Raw genomic sequence first — 18025 nt, 5'->3', positions numbered from 1 at the left:
GATGTATCGAGGGTGAATAGCAGAAGGGTTGTTCAGTATACGCCGGCCACGCGTATATCCGGGCTTGCCGAAGGGTGAACTTATGATATCGCGAGTACGTGTTCGGAATCGGGAGCACGACGATCACGAGAACGCAGAGCTCTCGCGGTTCCGCAGTGACGAACTCGTCGATCCGCGTTCCATGCGAAACGTCATATTTATATTGGCCACGAAACCGTCAAACGGGTAAAAAATTCCGACGAGCCATTTTGTCGGGTAGCACGTTCGCGAGACCCGGTGGAGACCGCGCGACGACGACATCTCATCGGATAGCGAGCTCGAGTCTACGTTCGTTGAACGTAAATTCCTCGTAGCCGCAGCCCTTAAACTTCTCGCGTTACCTTAATTCTCCGGTGTCCACGGACGATAAGACCGGCAAAGCGTTTCAACGTCATGGAATAGCCGCTACGAACCGACGCAACGGATCGATGACCCACGGTATGCGGAGGTTATCGTAAGGCATTCTTGGCTCGGTTTGATTTAGTGGCTTCCCTGTAGCTGCTGCGGTAACAGCCCCGTTATCTACCTTCGCTCCTCTTACACGCGGTCGCTTCTTCTTTCCGCGTCCCACCTACGCATAGATATGCATCTATCGTACGTCGACCGGTTTTATCCTGGTCGTAGTGTTCCGCGTCCATCGAAATAATGGTCCTCTCTAGGAAAATCCCGTCCGCTCCGTTTTCCGGTTTCGGTGGATCGCCGACGCGTTTTCGGTCGCGATTGCGAGATCGCAGGAAACTCGGATAGACGTGGCGATCGACGCAGGTTCAAAAGCGCCGGCAGAGGGAGGAGAGGCGAAACCCTGGACGTTCGACGAAAACCCAGTAGCGAATCACCTTAAATCACCGCGACGGACCCCGGAGAGAAAACAATATCGGCGTTTCTCAAAGCCGCTTCTCTGCTCGCTCGTGAAATGGATTTCCGTGCACGTTGGGAAATCAAGCCAACGACGACTACTCTCGGCGCCGTTGGTCCTTCGTTCGCTCTCGTCCGTTTTTATTCCCGGGTCCCACCGGTCAGCGAGAATCGATCGGATCTCGCTGGCCTCGCCGAAAAACCGTTCGCGACATCGCCGCGAAACTAGTGGACCAGTAGAGAATTCTTCGAACACCGGTGGGCGACCTAGTCTGTCTGCGGAGTCGGTTCAGGGAAGAGAGGAACGGCCCGGTTGGAAACGCGTGGAGAAGAAACGGAGAGAACGGCACGCGAACTATCTGGAGAGCCTTTGATAGATGCCAATACTGTCACATTTCTTTTCTGACTCCCGGCAGGCTGACAGTTCTGCTTTTTCGATTTCGAACCATCCCCGAAAACGCCACGCAGTGTTGCTCCCTGCAAAGGACACTGGTTCATATTTTCACGTGGCGAGGACAGAAATAAAAATTGTTGCGAAGCTGCGAGATCACGGTAATACAACGTCGATACTCGTTGCACGAGTTGTTCGCCACGAGTTGGCAAATTTTTAATCAAACTTTTGAACCAATCAACGTTTTCATCGCTAACGAAAAATTGCTTGATCATAAAAAATCCGTGTACGAGGGGAACACGGTTGAGCGGCCGTTAGCTACGTTCCGTTTCCATCAAATTATCGGTCATGGAAATCGTTGCGAACGGAAAGAGATTCGACGAGAATGTTTAATATTTTTTACTGATGGCCGCAGTCGACGGTCGGACCAGACATCGAACGACTTTTCAGCGAATCCCGATACGCGAACGGAACGTTATCGTTCGAGCAAATATGGTAGTGCCCGTTCGATAGAGGCACTCGAACTTGGAACTTAAGAAAGGAATTGTCCTTCCGGCACTCCAGCCAGGATAGACACTCGTTCGGATATATCAATGTTGGCGCAGGACATTTTCATTGTTGTCTTTCGTTCCAAGATAATAGTGGTCAATAATATCTAACCGGTGGAGGGAGAACGAATAATACCTTTCAAACCATTTACCTTCCTTTTCCCTAGCGTAGTTTTCGTTTTATAAATAAATCCCGCAGTTCCCCGAACGCACCATTAAGATCCATTAGTAAGGGCGACGAGTGCTTAAAAATTAATCCAAAACGTTAAGACAGAAAAATATATGCACGTTATACTTCTCGTCGAGTCGTACTAACATCGAATACGTAGTGTAAGCCGCGTCTGACATTTCGTTTACTCGTACTACTGGCAAACTAGTTCCCTTCGGATATTCGTCGATCGCTCGGCCTCTGAGCTGTTCCGTACGCGCCCTGCCGATGGATCGCATCGTTCGGAGTCTTCGCGATCGATGGAAATCCCGTTTGCTCGCAGTAAAGTAGGACCGTTTTACAAGCCTCGTTTGGCACCGGAACAGGGACGGGGATAAAGAGAGTCGCGCGTAAATTCGTCGTAGACGCGTGCACGGACACGCGCATACGCGTGCGATGATACACGACGAACAACGGGAAGCGGGAAGCCGCAGATACGAGCAGAGTCCATGGTACAAATTTAACCGTGACGCATGACACTGCGAAGCTTACGCACCGCGCGCTCTCTCTGTCGCGGTGCCATCGAGCGACCGTGGACTAATTTTCGTCACGTTTCGAGATCTCCAGCGCGTGGATCATTTCCTGGCGAAACTACTGATTTTCGAGTTCACTGCGACGACGTACACCTCGAACTTTGACTCGGTCCAAATGTGCAATTACGCTTAATAACGACGTTGGTTCTGTTTGTTTCCAGATTGGGTCCCTGAAGGAATACTACCTGTTCGCTGACAAACGACTCCACAAGAGGTCCTTGTCAAGCAGCGAGTCACATCATAAGACGCTGAGGGATGAACCGAGGGTAAGCGATTTCATCTTGGCTCGTCGAGTTACACACGCGAACGATGCGAGGGCGCACGTGCGAAATATTTGGTGGAACGCGTAATTCCGCGACGCCTATTGTTCTCGCGTCGCGACCCCCCCGGTGCATCATCGTTCTCCGTGCCATAATTTACCCGGTAATATCTCTGTCTGTTCGTTACCTTCGATAAGCATTCCCCACCCGCACTTCCGTTATCGGTCATGCTTCGATAAAGAATGGCATCGAAAGTAGACGATACCGATTGCGTCGCTTCGCTGTTGCACATTTGCATCGATGCCAGGTGAACGGGTAGACGGGGCGGAACGGAGACGAAATGGATTTAAAATTCTTATGCGACGCGGGATATGATAATACTTGCATAATTTAAACTTTCATACATGTGAAATAACCTTCCCGAATAATATCCTCAGCTACATAAAATATTCACACTTTTAATTCGGAATTAAGAATTTTTATGTTACTCGTGAGCGCGCGAAAAAAGAAAACGGTCGCTGGTCGTTTATACACGTGTTAAAACGAAAAGCGCAGAGCTTGAGCGCTGAACAATAATTGCGAAGCGTAACCAACGATAATTCCGTGAGTTTGCGTCGCGGCAAGTGTTTTAATTATCAGGGTATTTTTATACGCTGGACGAGCGACGCGAATAGATTCGATCAGTTCATAGTTGGCCAACGTCTCTTCGAGCACACGCCTGTGTCCGTCTTTAGAAAAATACCGGGAATCATATTGTTATACAATTGTCCGCGCTCGTCGATAAATATTTTTTCACTCTTATCGAAATACGTTGTTCCCGTTGTACGAGGATGAAAAAGTTGGAGCTCGTGTAACACTCGTTGAATCGCTTTTATCGAGGCTATCTAGAAAATACTCATCGATTCGTACCGACTACGTGGTATCATGAAACGGAAAAATCAATTAAGTACGTTTTCGTTGCGAACCGAACGGAAAGAAAGAGCGGGGCGATACTTTGCTAGGAGACTGTCTCAACGAAAGCTAATTACAAGGATTTTTAATTAAAGTCTGCCCGGATCGTTCAATCGGTTTGATGCTGTTCAACCGTGGCTCTCGCGACTCCTCCGTTCGCGGAAGAGGGGCGACAGTTTTAAAGCCGAAGAGAAGCATTAAGACGAAAGTGGCCGATGATGACCATCTCGCGAGCCGCCGCGCGCCATCGACCGGGTGGTTCTCTCTTTTTTCTCCCCGCTCCTCCTTACCGCTCTTTCAACGAACGAGAGAACAACGGTGGAACAACGGCGTGTTTCCAGAGATAATATTGTGCTTGCACCATCTTTCCAACAGCCGGGCCATTGTCTTTTTTCCGGCAGCGCGCCGACGGAACGGTTTGCGACGCGAGATGAACCGGCGTTGGAGAGATTCGGTCGACAAATATCGAAGTCTGACCCTGGATACACCCCGATACGTTGTGCGCTTATTTACGACGAAACGATTGTTCCGAAGTGCGGGTAAAATGGCCCTCCCAGCCCGATCGATGCGTCCGAACGAATCGTTCCGTTAACGTTGAAGCGATCCTCGAAAGACTCGGAGCAGAGTCGCGGGGAACCGCGGGACGCGGAGAGGGAAAAGCTTTTGCGAAATGGTTAAAACAATTACCTGGATACATATTGGTCTTTTTTCGGGCGCGTGTGGACGGGGTACGACCGTGACACTTATCGAAGCGTAACGGCAACGAGAAGAGAGGGCAGAGAGTTTTTTGGCCAGTGTCCAAAATTGCAAAGGCCGTCAATTTCCGCGGGTCCGCGGCTCGGATTCACCGACGATACGAATGAAACGATGACCGGGGCGTCGCGCGTTTCACGCTCCGAAGACCGAACCTCGACCGCGAAAGCGGTTCTCGTCGATGCTCCCCGCTTACAAGGCGCCATACGGACGAACTCCGTATTTTTACCCCGCGTCCGCCCGCTACCCCGTTTAAATATACGAACCGCAAATGCGCGAAATTTTTAATAGCCGATACTCGCGCAACGCGGAAGCGTAACATCGACGCAGCCGCGTTCAACCGTTCGATCAATACGTATCCAATAATGTTTGTATCCCGTATATCTTCGTCGGAACCTCTTCTAGTAATCTGACGAGTCGTTTTAAATTTTAAGCCGTTCTAAAACCATACATCGAGTCGCTCAAATATGTGCGGACGCGATCACTTCGCCGAGTTCATATCTCCGATACTGTGGCTCGGGACGTACGCACGCGGAATCGCGTCAAACTCCGGAACCGCGAAAGCGCTAACCGCAATAAGCTAAATAATTTCAATTTCATAGCCGTTCGTCAATGTTTAACGTCGAGCCCGTAGCCCGTTCCCTCTCGAATCCGATTCCGCCCCTAAATCCGTGCGAGTCGACGAACGATCGTTCAAAGGGAAACGTCCGACTGATTTTATTTCAGGTACAATGGTTCCAACAGCAGCACGAGAAGAAACGTAAGAAGAGGGACTTCGTGCCCGCGTCGTCGTTCTCTTTCAGCGATTATCCAGCGTTTTTCGATGAGTTCGGTCCGCGTCCGAGGCAGGCCACGTTCCATCGGCAAAGGAACAGAGGCGTGCCTCTTCAGAATCTGTTCACGGATCCCCTCTTTAAGGAACAGTGGTATCTGGTAAGTGGATCCTTCGATTTTACTTCCCTCGACCAGAAACGAACCTACGTGACGAGACCTACGAGTAGAGATACCTACGACTACGACCTCGTCGCTGACGCGGTTCGATAACGCGTTCGACATCGCAACGTCGTCGTCGACCGAATTGCGCGATCACGCGATGCCGTGAATCGGCCCCACGATTTTAACAGATTCCTCGGAGCTCGGCTCGCGCCGATAAAAAGCATCGGATCGCTAATGGCGCGGCAATATCTATATCCGCAGGTATATCGTATTCCCAACGTTAATTTCAGAAACGACAGAAGCAGCGATCGCCGCTAACTATACCGAAAACGATCGGTCCGGGCGACGCGGGACACGCGGAGAGTTACGAGCACCGGCAGCGTATGAGAAACCACGACCCATGCCCGTGTTCGAATCTCTCTTCCTCTATACGTATATTCTACGTACAATGCTCTATATCGACTACGCGTAGATGAATCGTTCTTTCGCCGTGCCAGGGAATAGGTACATCGGTGCACAGATTATTCCGATTTAAATTCTGCGTGCGCGTGGTTTGGAGCCTGGTCGAGCTATGATTAACGCCGGGGCTATCGGTGGTCGAATTGTACCTACTTATTAGTAACGATGGTGGAGATCCGAGGCGATCGCGAGAACGAAGACGCTGACACCGTTCTCCACCGGCGAGAGGTCGTTACGTAGCTACGCGTGGAAAACGAATAAAACGAGAGAAACCGTTTTATCTAATTTCCTTTCTCTCGGCTCTCGATATCGGCTTTTCTCTTTTTATTTCGACCGAGTTAATCCTCGGTTCGTAGTTTTGCCGCGGTCTCCCTCGTTAAATATTCCCTATACACTGTACCTGCCTCTCCGCGGCTGCTCTGTTTCGTTCGTTCCACTCGCGTGGCTCGCCTCATTCAATTATATTCTGTTTAACCGGTTAATAACCAGTCTTTTGCTCATTTTCTCGCGAACAATCCGTATCGTATTTTCCATTTTTCTCGTTTTAGTCCCGTGCTCGAATCGACGGGATTCGAAGTTAAAACATTTACACTTCGTTCGCCGAGAGAAAAAATTACCTCCGTTTAATTTTCAGTTACGTCCAGCGGTCTCCAGTTTATTTTTTCCCCAGCCCTGTCATTTTTCATAGTTTTTTCTTTCCCTTCACGAAAAATTCTCTCCGCGCGTACACCGTGTCAAATTCAACGGTGAAAATCTGCTCGCAGAACGGCGGAGCCAAGGACGGATACGACATGAACCTCGGCCCAGCGTGGCAAAAGGGTTACACCGGAAAAGGAGTCGTGGTGTCGATCCTCGACGACGGTATACAGACGAATCATCCGGACCTGGCTCTGAACTACGATCACCAGGCCAGCACGGACATAAACGACAACGACAACGATCCGATGCCGAGGGACAACGGCGACAACAAGCACGGAACCCGATGCGCCGGTGAGGTGGCCGCGGTCGCCTTCAACCAATATTGCGGCGTCGGCGTTGCGTACAACGCCAGCATCGGAGGTACGTTTACGTGTACTCACGCGAATTCTTCGTCCGCTGACGGGCGAGATGGAAACGCGTTTGCGGGAGCGCTAGGAGCAAACCAATAAATAACTATCGCCCGAAACGGGGAGACAACCGCGGCGAATTAAATCTCGTTCGGATACACGGTCCACTTTATTAACGGCGACATCTTAGAAATTATGGCCCAGTACTCTTTCTCTCTTCGGAGGTGTTTGCCCCGAGTCTCGGTCGAGGAAGAGATCGTTTCTCGAAGACCGTCGTGTTTACGAGTTCGGTCTTTTGATTTACTCGTGATACAGGAATCCAGGGGTTTTAAAGAGCGTAGAGCGGTTCGCTGGAAACATCGCGTAAAGCACAATTCTCGCGGGTCGATCGACAAAAAAAGAAATGATCGTTAACGAAGTATGCGGAGGAAAATGGTACGGATATCCGTACCGCGGAATGAACTCCGCGAAATCTCGTTTCAAAGTTGTCGCACTCTCTTCCACAGAATCCATTTAATTCGATTCGCGGATCGCGATTTCATTCGCGTTACTTAACGGCGTCCGAGCAATCGTCTATCGTTCGCGGCGTTTCTCTTTCCACGATCCGTTGCCGCCGTAACCATTATCGGAGTGCATATCGATACCCGTGCTCGTAAGTCGTTTCTCGCTTTGTGGTAATATCAAGTTCCGATAGCATTATCCCATGCTCGTTCCCATTAGGACGCGTATCAACAGTCCGCGTTCGATTTAGCGCGTCCGGAATAGCTTGCAAACGACGCGGACACATTTTCCTATCTCTGTGGAATTCAATCGTCGGACAAGGAGAAGCTGCGTACCGCGAAGGAACGATGGGAAATAAAGAGAAAGAGAGAGAAAAGATACGAGGGCAGCAGCGGAAGAAAAAGCGTGATTAAAATTCCGCGGAATCACGATTTTTTGCGAATTAGCTCGTTTCGTATCGCGGTGGCTGAAGCTTGAATTCCATAGAACTTGCCCTGTGGAATTTGAGGGCGCGAGCAACGAGAAGGAAAGCTATCCGTAACGCACATACCGCCCGTGTTCTCAGGCGTGCGAATGCTCGATGGCCCGGTAAACGATGCCGTCGAAGCCAGAGCGTTGGGATTGAATCCTGATCACATCGATATATACAGCGCGTCCTGGGGTCCGGAGGACGACGGGAAAACCGTCGACGGACCCGGCCCTCTCGCTAGGAGGGCTTTCATCTATGGCGTAACCAGCGTAAGTCCTCTTGCTGCGCTACTTATTTTTCTTTCGTTTTAAAAAGATAGATTTCGCTTTGAATCGTTCAAAGAAAGAATTTGCGGAGATTTCAAAGATTCCTGCATAGGCTATGGTAAACTTAGGTACGGATGACTATAGAATATCGTAACGAACGAAACAGGGCCGCAAGGGAAAAGGCTCGATCTTCGTGTGGGCGTCCGGGAACGGGGGCCGTCATACAGATTCCTGCAACTGCGACGGTTACACGAACAGCATCTTTACCCTGTCGATATCGAGCGCGACTCAGGGCGGATACAAACCCTGGTACCTAGAGGAATGCAGCTCGACGTTGGCATCAACTTACTCGTCGGGTACTCCGGGGAACGACAAGAGCGTGGCGACCGTGGACATGGACGCGAAACTGAGACCGGATCATATTTGCACCGTCGAGCACACGGGAACTTCGGCCTCGGCACCTCTGGCGGCCGGGATAGCGGCTCTGGCGCTCGAAGCGAACCCGAGCCTCACCTGGAGGGACATGCAGTACCTGGTGGTACTCACCTCGAGGTCGGGTCCCCTCGAGAAGGAGCCGGGTTGGATTCTGAACGGAGTGAAGAGGAAGGTCTCGCACAAATTCGGTTACGGGCTTATGGACGCCGGTGCCATGGTGAACCTGGCCGAGCAATGGACCAACGTGCCGCCTCAACATATCTGCAAGTCCGATGAGATCAACGAGGAGAGGCGTATCGATCCGACCTACGGCTACACGCTCAGCGTGTACATGGACGTCACCGGTTGCTCCGGATCTTTGAACGAGGTCCGCTTCCTCGAGCACGTGCAGTGCAAGGTAAGAGGAGAACCTGCCCGAAAGGGCTGCCGCGGTAGTCCTTCATGAACCTGCCACCGACGTGACGTATAGCACTGCTATACCGCGCGATCTTTCATCGAATAAGATATGCGCGTATACCGCGAGGTTTCATACGCGTCGGAACTTTGATACCTTTCCCCCGACTCTACGAATTCATTTTTAACTAGACGATCCTTTAAATTCGTACATTACGCGAACGAGCATTTACTGGTTCCGCCCGTCGTGAGAATAAATTCGCGCTACCATTAAAATGTAAATTTTTCAAATCCATTTTATGAATCATAAACCAGAACTAAATATACCTACTTTCACGTGTAGCCCGGGTACAGTGAAAATAAATTTTATCGTAAGCGGTCTCTTTTCACTCCGGCGGTACGTGTACTCTCTTCCTTCCGTTCGTCCCTTTGTACGATGCTTATCATTTTTTTACGACCACTTCTTTTTTCATTCGGTGCCTTCTTGCAAATTTATCGTTGAAACGAGTAATTCATATGGATTTCAAAGTTTCGATGTCGACCGATTTAAAAGGTGTCCTTGAGGTTCTTCCCGCGTGGAAATTTACGATTGCTCCTGACGTCACCGATGGGCACTACGTCGACGTTGCTGTTCGAGAGGCCGCGGGACGTTCTCAGTTCCAGCTTCGACGACTGGCCTTTCCTGAGCGTGCACTTCTGGGGCGAGAAAGCGGACGGTAGATGGACGCTGCAAATCATTAACGCGGGAAATCGACACGTGAACAATCCAGGTGAGTGATCGCGCCGTTTCGAAGCCGAACAACCGACCGAATGGATCTCATCCGTGTTTCACCGAGAACCGTCGATGCGCGTTACAGGTATCTTGAAGAAATGGCAGCTGATCTTCTACGGGACGGCGACGAACCCCATCAGGATCCGGCCGCAACAATTTTCCCCGGTACAAGCGCATTCTTCGTACGCCTCCGTCCATTATCCGTTGCCCGTAGATGATGATACGCTTCGAGCGTTGGGCTATCGCGGCGAAGCCGACTTCTTTGCTTCTCCCTTTCAGAGCTACCAGGGTCCGTACGTCGGCGCCGCGTCCAACGTTCAGGCGTCCGTGGCGACGTTGGACGGATCCTCCGCTCCGATCCTGACGAATCGGCTGCCGGGGGACGCATCCTCGTCCTCCTTCGATTCGCCCTCGTCCTCGTCCCGAGTCGGTGACGACTCGCTCGATACGACTAGAAAGATTCTTCACGACTGCGACCCGCAATGCGATTCCCAAGGCTGCTACGGCAAAGGTCCCACCCAATGCATCGCTTGCAAGAGCTATCGACTCGACAAGTAAGGAGATCACTCTTAATTTTGTCGCTGCTTTAACCGCGTACATCCGCGAATATTAATCGAGTCGGTGAACAACTTCGTTAAACCAGACCGCGTATTTCTCGGCCATAAAGCTCGCGGTTTTTCTGCTTCAAGAATAACCGTAACGCATGCCTATCCCCTGTGGTAAAAAATCTTGTACAAAGGATCTCGCTGCATTAATTAAAAGCAAAAGTATCCTTCGCCCTTTTCCAGAGAAAAAACCGTAGATGAAAAATCTGAAATCCTTCTGAATTAGGTTGAAGTTTTTACATTTCGCGACGTGGTACCGTGTACGGGAAAGATCGTTTAAATTATGTTTCGACCCCTTGCGCAAATTACGCTGCCGGAGGGATGTTAATTCGCGTTTGTATTATTCCTTGCACGAGTTCCTCGCATGCTCCGTTTTATTCTACTGTAGCTACACCACCATCGATCAGTTTTTCCTAGCTGAATTAAACGAAAGTTACAGAGAAGAAACTTTTGACAAACTCATCCCGGCCACCTCACGGTTACAATTTATTTTGTTCCGCGATACATTTCGCGATGCGTCGCGCACATCCATCGTGTCTCGCAAACATTTACAACGAGAGATACTTTTTATATAAAAATACAACGGTATTTTTGATTCACGGAAACCGAATGCCAGACAGAATTCGACACGTTTCCTAATAAATCTCATGCGTTCCAACCGAACGTGGTGGTTCAAGGGAGAGAAGATGCGTATATTAATCGTTTCCTTCGCCGTTTTTCGCTATCTCGATAAATTTAGCCTCGCAGCCTGGCAGCGTGTTTAGGCGTGGCCGAAGGACCCGATACGACGGGAGTGTGACTAACTCTTGGATGGATCAGAAGAATCTAACACGGTGGAAGGGTGTCGTTGGGTAACGAAACGAAATGAGACGAGTTTCTTTAAAAATTGCAATTGCAGCACCTGCGTGAGTCGATGTCCACCGAGGAGCTTTCCGAATCAAGGTGGCGTTTGTTGGCCTTGCCACGAATCCTGCGAAATCTGTGCGGGAGCCGGCCAGGATTCTTGCCTGTCCTGCGCACCTGCTCACCTCCGAGTCACCGATTTAGCGGTGTGTCTGCAGCAATGTCCGGAGGGATATTACGAAAGTAAGCGCAACGAATATATTATTTAGAACCGAGGTTCTTCGGTCCAACCAGCTACGATTTATCGCATCCTGAATTAACGATCGCGCCCGTTCCTTCGCTCACCGTCGCGACGTTCGCGATTCGAACGACCTATGCTACGGTCCAACCGGATGAATGATATCCGGTCGCATACATTTTCAGACACGGAAAACAGCACTTGCGTGCCGTGCGAGGCGAACTGCGCTAGCTGCCAGGACAGGCCGGACAAATGCACGAGCTGCGAGCACCACTTGGTCATGTACGAGAACAAGTGTTATGCCGCGTGTCCCCTGTACACCTACGAGACCCAAGATTACAACTGCGCGTCATGTCACTCGACCTGCGAGACCTGCAACGGCACTGCCGAGGACCAATGCATCTCCTGTCGGCCCGGATTGTTTTCTCTGAACGGTACGTACTCATAGCGACGCGACAATCCTACGATTTTACTTTATGTCTTTGGCTCTCGGCTCATACTTCCCACTCTCGCGCTTCGTTTTTATCCTGTCGAACTTAGCGTGCTGTCTCGCTAGAGCTATGGTCATACGGATTTCCAGGATCTTGTCGAGCGTCTTGCCCGGTGGGATATAGCGCGGATAAGAAGCGAAAGGAGTGCGTGCCCTGTCCACCCGGATGTGCCACTTGCACCATGTCGACTTGCATGAGTTGCGACGAGGGTTGGAGTCTGACCGAGGAGGGGTTGTGCGCCCCTGAGCACCGCGATCGCTGCCATACGTCCGAATACTTCGAGGACGATCACTGCAAACCGTGTCACGCTTCCTGCAAGACGTGCGCCGGCCCCGAAGACGACCATTGCATCTCCTGCAGAACCTCATTGCTCCTTCAAGGGAAACGATGTGTCTACCAGTGCGACGATGGTTATTACTCTATGGCGCAGCCCTCCTCCAGACCCGTCTGCGTCCCTTGTTTGCATACTTGCAAGACGTGCGTGTCCCGGCTGAATTGCACCGCGTGTCAAGACGGATTGCAACTGCAAAGCGGCGAGTGTAGGTCCTCTTGCGCGCAGGGGTAAGTATCTCTTTGATCTTTTTGTCTCTTCGAACGTTCCCCCTTTCAGTTTTTTAGTACCAGTAGTAATAGAATATTAGTCGTTCGCCCCTTTTCATCGTATCGTTTTTACGAAGCGAGTTATACGAAGCTTTGTGGCTCGATAAGATCGGGGCTCGATAACGGGCAGATGCGTGAAAAAAGAACGTGTTTCAACGCAGATATTACAGCGATCGAGGGCAGTGCGCGAAATGCTACTTGTCGTGTAAGACGTGTTCCGGCCCGAGGCGGGATCAATGCGTAACTTGTCCTCGTGGTTGGCAACTGGCAGCGGGAGAGTGTCACCCGGAGTGCCCCGAAGGATTCTTCAAATCCAACTTCGGTTGCCAGAAGTGTCACCACTACTGTCGCACGTGCAAAGGTATGTGTATCTACATCGAAAGCCGAGGCGCAGAAGAGAAATGCACGTACGTTCGACTCGAAAAGTCGTCCTATATTACATTCTCTGAGATCGTTGTCTCTGTGGACCCGTGAAATGTTCCCCGTGCCAATTCAAAATTCCGGTACCCGTTCTATGCAAACGTCGACGATGATACTTCGCGAATCAACGCAAAAGGATGTTCCTCAATTTTCGTAACGATCGTCGTTTGTACGGAGACTTTGAGACGAGAACGTACGGACAGCGTTCTCTGTATTTTACTTGTAAGTATAACGAATCGTGTTGCAGGAGAGGGACCGAACGAGTGTACTTCTTGTCCGTCGCATTCGATGCTGGACGGTGGCCTGTGCATGGAGTGCCTCGGAGCGCAGTATTACGACCCTTTGACTCAACTTTGCAAGAATTGCAATTCGGAGTGCCGAAGGTGCACCGGCCCCGGCAAATTCAGCTGCGCCGCCTGCTCGCCGCCATTACACCTCGACAAATTGAATAATCAGTGCGTACCCTGCTGCGCCGGAAACGAAAAAGGATCGCAAACTGATGAATGTTGTCTCTGTGATCCGGAAACCGGTAAGTACGATCACGTAATAAAATTAGCGACGAGCCGAAACGTAGAAACGCTAACTTATCAAGACTTTGTTTCGTCAACAGGCGGATGTAGAAACAGTTCTCCGGCTGGTAAAAGAAGAGTACCGGGAACGGAGTTCGTCTCGGCCGACACGGCCATCTCCGAGGTATATGCGAACTACGAAGGGACGACCGATAAGAGCGACACGGCTTCGCTGGCGATAACAGCGACCACGACCATCGCCGTTGCTATTTGTCTAGTATCGGTTGCCCTCTTCGCTACGATATTCATCGCGCTTCAGGTACGTGATCGTCCATCGGTCAAACAAGTCCAATCCGAGCATCATTCATCAATGATACATTTCTGCTCGCGTTTTCAGGCAATGTCGGGAAGAAGAGAAACGAACAAGGGTTACACACAACTCGCCGTCAGAGTGGAACCTTCGGAGGACAGTTACGCCGACGATAACACGGAGCTGATGACCTAAACCTTTCGCCGAATCGATCAGCTGCCATCGGAGACCTGTCGTGCGAAGTGTCTTTCCGATGAAGTTCCGGTTAAGTCCGGAGACCACGAATAAATCAATCGCGTATGTTCGCGTAGCGGTTGCCAGAGACGATCGGGATTAAGAGAACAGTACCGCTTCTAGATCGTCGAAAGTGGTCCGAGACGTAGAACAAATCGAACAAATAAACAAGGAACAAAAAGTATTTAAAAAAATGAGTATAATGAAGAAAATAACATAATGGAATACGCGCATTGAGCGACGAATGAGCAGACGAGCAAGACTCGATAAAAGAAGGGTGAAGAGAAACGAAGAACAGCCGAAGAGCGAACTCGTTCGGAACAAACGTGATAGCAAGAGACACGCAGTTTCTTGTTTTTTTAGCACGCTATACGAAAGTAAAGAGCGTGATTCGTTGTTCACTATAAAATTGATAGTGCGATTAACGTCGTGTGAATGTCGGTGAACGAGGTGTCTAGGTGTATCATTTTTTAAACGGTTAGGCGCGTCGCTGATTCTGTCGAGTGCACAAGTACCAGTGTCCGAAAACGGGCGATTAACTTTTTAAGACCACAGATGTACCACAGTTCGCGGGCGAGCGACACGAGAAGTATGTATATGACGCGGCGGACATCGAGAAGATGTTGGCATCTGTCCTCTTTTTATTGCCTTCTGTCTACGTTACACCCGGCGTGTCACGATCTCTGGATAGGCGGAAGCGCGGCGGCCGAGAGTGAACAAATACCGTATTTTAACTATGTATCTCGCTAGTTTAATTGTCACATTTTTTATTTTCTGTTCGACGATACCCTGACGATTCGAATGGTCCTCGCGTTCGACGGTCGCTCAGCGTTGGTTCCGATTACACGGACCAGTCAAGTAACAGACCAAACGGAGGAGACGACGCGAGTCGATGAGAAAATCGGAGAAGGAATGCAACGAGAATGGACGAGTTGGTTTCTCTGAGAAAACTTTTCCACGTAACTTCGTTTTGGCTCGATACTCGCAGCGTGCAAATCGTTTCCGTCGATATCCTAGGCAACGGTCCGGCACGCGTGCATCAGTCATTCCGTCGAGAACGAAACAACCCGATTGCGTTTTCTTTTTTAACTGTTGTTATTGCTGCATTGTCTATGTATTTTTTTGTTTATATGGTATTCTGCTGTATACTTTTTCCGCGTTGAATCTCACTTTGTTCGTTTAGAGTCGTTATCGCAGAAAATAAATAAAAACGGGAGAGAATGCGAGGTAGGAAGAACGATAAAAAAAAGAAGAGACCACTTGTTGACGTATTACGCGAGAAGCTTTTTTTTGGATTAAAACGAAAGAGAAATACGAAAGAGTAATGATACGCGTGAGTGTGTCTGTGTGCGTGAGTGAGTGAGTGAGAGAGAAAATGCAATACGCGAAAGATAGTCCTTGGTAAAAATTGGTAAAAAAAACTTTAAAAGACACTTGCCGCGCCTACCGTGCGAATATTGAATTTCTCCTCGTGATTTGATATAAAGCTATTATTGTACTTTTATGATGAACGCGATTATAAATATATACATATATACATATACATATACATATATCTATATCTATATATATATACACATGCTCAGGCATTTAAATATATTTCCGAGTTCGTGTTCCCACTGAAATATCATTATTTAGCGATCCTCCGACCGTCGTCTTTTCACGGAACGCGCGTCCCGTCTCGCGCGCCCGATCGTCGTTCAAGGTAAGTGCGCTAATTATACCGAGTGCAAACCGACGGGAAGAAGTATATTCGCCGGTGGTACGGAACGCGAACCATTACGCCTAATGAAACGTTAAAGAATGGACGTTAAAACGGAATACACACCGATACGTACCGAAAGTGGTTTCGCGTAACTACAGATGTTGATTTTAACAGGACATCGCTAGTTTTGATAGACGAACTCGAAGCTGTCTCAAAAATGACATACGCGATTCGCCTCATCGTCGCGCGACAACGCGGACATCGATTTCTGGTTATCGAATTAATTTCCACGGTTCTCACAAAGAGGAAGAAAGCGAGAGAGAGAGAGAGAGAGAGAAAGAGAGAGAGAGAGAGAGAGAGGGGTGTCGTCTCCCGAACGCGTGTGATCGCGCGTCAATGAAATTGGAACGTGATAAGGATCGTGATTTATTGAGTCCCGACGCGATGACGACGTGGCTTGAACGTCCGATGCTTCTTTGCGTTCTCGCGATGCATCGAAGAAGCTGGTGAAAACGGGTGAAAAATTGTGGATTATAGCGCGGGGCAAAAGCCGTGATTTATTGAGCCATGCGCACCTTCGTGATTCACCGTCTACCGGCTTGCCTCGAAATTTCTGCGCGCATTAATCATCGAAACGCTGCTACTGTGTCCCTGCGACGAACCATGGCGATTCGGTAGGTTCTTTAGAATATGTACGGAACGGTCGAACCTTTCGATCGGGAATCGAAGAGTACGTGGATCAACGAAGAGAGATCTTGGCAAAGCATTTGAGAACTCAAATTATTCGGCTAGACGGTATCCAAAAGATCGGGGGGAGGATTTCGAATTCGCATCGAGGGCCAGATCGTGATATACCGTTTTGTCGATACGTTGATTCGAGATAACCGGATAGCCGATAAATTCGGCGAACGATAATTCGCGCGCCTCTAACACTTTTATCAGCCCGGATGCCGCGCCATGCCGTAAGCGGATATCGTAAATTCGTAAAGGCAAATCCCGTTCGCGTACGTCCTACGATTTTATCACGGCATCGCTTTAATTACACCCCGCCCGCGATAATCCGTCGTCGATTTTCGAACTACCTCGACCCAGAAAAGAAGGACAAGATATCGTAACAACTGGGAATTGTACGAAACTAAGGGCGGAACGTCTACGATATGTCGGATAAGTATATGATTAAGTTTACAACAAATATATGTAATAGATCTAAATTAAAACTACGAGGAGAGAGAAAAAGGAGTGTGCGCAAAAATTGATTTTCCCGTACTCTGTACTGCAATCCCAACAGTGAACAGCGTTGCAAGCTGCCATCGGTAACGTTGGAAGCAATCCTGAACCACTCTCGAATACTTCAGGACTAATCGATTAATTATTTTGTTCATTATTCCTTAAATTAGAAGGACATTGCATAGGAACTTCCTTGTATATGGCGACTAGAGCTACAACTTTTATCTGAAAAGATTTTCGCAAGCGTCTATAGTTTACGAGTATTTGAAAAAAAACGAAAAAACAGTTTATTGCAAATTACCCGTTAACTATTGACGACATAAAAAAATTTTTCACACAAAAGTTGTAGCTTTTGATGGTAGCTACAACATTCGTTGCAAACATTTTGCGCTAACGGCAGCAGGTAAGCAGTTATTGGCAAAAAACGAAAATTTCGCAAAATCTGAAGGGTAGCCCTTGGAAAAATCTCGGAGAAATAAAAAAAAAGAATTTCTCAGAATTTTGAAGAATAGTTTGAATAAAAGTTGTAGGTACTGCTATTACCTACAAAAAAAGGTCGTATACAGTTTTCTTCTATCTTGAATACTTCAAATTTTATCCCGGTTCCTGTAAAAATCACGTCAACGATTTCGCTCGGAAATACAGAAACCTTTGCTTAGGGATAAAGCTCTTTTGTCGATGATCCAACGACGTATTATCATTGTACGGTAACATAATTACATATCAGTTTCATTTACACATTTTCGATCTACCCCAAAAATAAATAGAATTACAGTATTCCTAAAAATCAGATCCCCGCGTTCGGCGATGATTAAAAATGTTTATTCTGGATCCTCTATCGATCGAAATTCGCGCTGTCCAGCAGATGGCGAACGGAGTACGCGCGTCGGAAACCGTGTTCGAACGCGAGCGCAAAACCCGGGCAACACCGTTTCATCCGCTAAATCTCTTAATCGTGCGAAGACGCCGCGTTCATCCTCAGGCGACGCCGTACATCGGCGATGAAAATTACCGGTACAATTTACGAA

At 49.0% G+C, this 18025-nt stretch overlaps 1 protein-coding gene across 2 annotated transcripts in view; it reads left to right on the top strand.

The window, feature by feature from the left end:
• Positions 1 to 15642, top strand: part of Fur2 (furin-like protease 2) — a 164886-nt gene extending 149244 nt beyond the window's left edge. Inside the window, exons 3-17 of one of the 2 annotated variants that reach the window (XM_018029407.2) lie at positions 2736 to 2840; positions 5265 to 5471; positions 6698 to 6992; positions 8046 to 8218; positions 8382 to 9047; positions 9597 to 9813; positions 9901 to 9980; positions 10095 to 10369; positions 11319 to 11506; positions 11687 to 11935; positions 12082 to 12553; positions 12754 to 12953; positions 13260 to 13541; positions 13623 to 13840; positions 13919 to 15642. In XM_018029407.2, the coding sequence (XP_017884896.1) occupies positions 2736 to 2840; positions 5265 to 5471; positions 6698 to 6992; positions 8046 to 8218; positions 8382 to 9047; positions 9597 to 9813; positions 9901 to 9980; positions 10095 to 10369; positions 11319 to 11506; positions 11687 to 11935; positions 12082 to 12553; positions 12754 to 12953; positions 13260 to 13541; positions 13623 to 13840; positions 13919 to 14026 (3735 nt within the window). In that variant the 3' untranslated portion in view covers positions 14027 to 15642. Of the gene's footprint in view, positions 1 to 2735; positions 2841 to 5264; positions 5472 to 6697; positions 6993 to 8045; positions 8219 to 8381; positions 9048 to 9596; positions 9814 to 9900; positions 10370 to 11318; positions 11507 to 11686; positions 11936 to 12081; positions 12554 to 12753; positions 12954 to 13259; positions 13542 to 13622; positions 13841 to 13918 lie in introns of both variants that reach the window. The other variant, XM_018029406.2, reaches the window with a different exon arrangement.
• The last annotated feature ends 2383 nt before the right edge of the window (positions 15643 to 18025 follow it).

This window comes from Ceratina calcarata, unplaced genomic scaffold (assembly GCF_001652005.2).
Source record: "Ceratina calcarata isolate Rehan_Ccalc_2016 unplaced genomic scaffold, ASM165200v1 scaffold48.2, whole genome shotgun sequence".
Classification (NCBI taxonomy): domain Eukaryota; kingdom Metazoa; phylum Arthropoda; class Insecta; order Hymenoptera; family Apidae; genus Ceratina; species Ceratina calcarata.
This window is presented reverse-complemented; position numbering and strand designations above follow the sequence as displayed.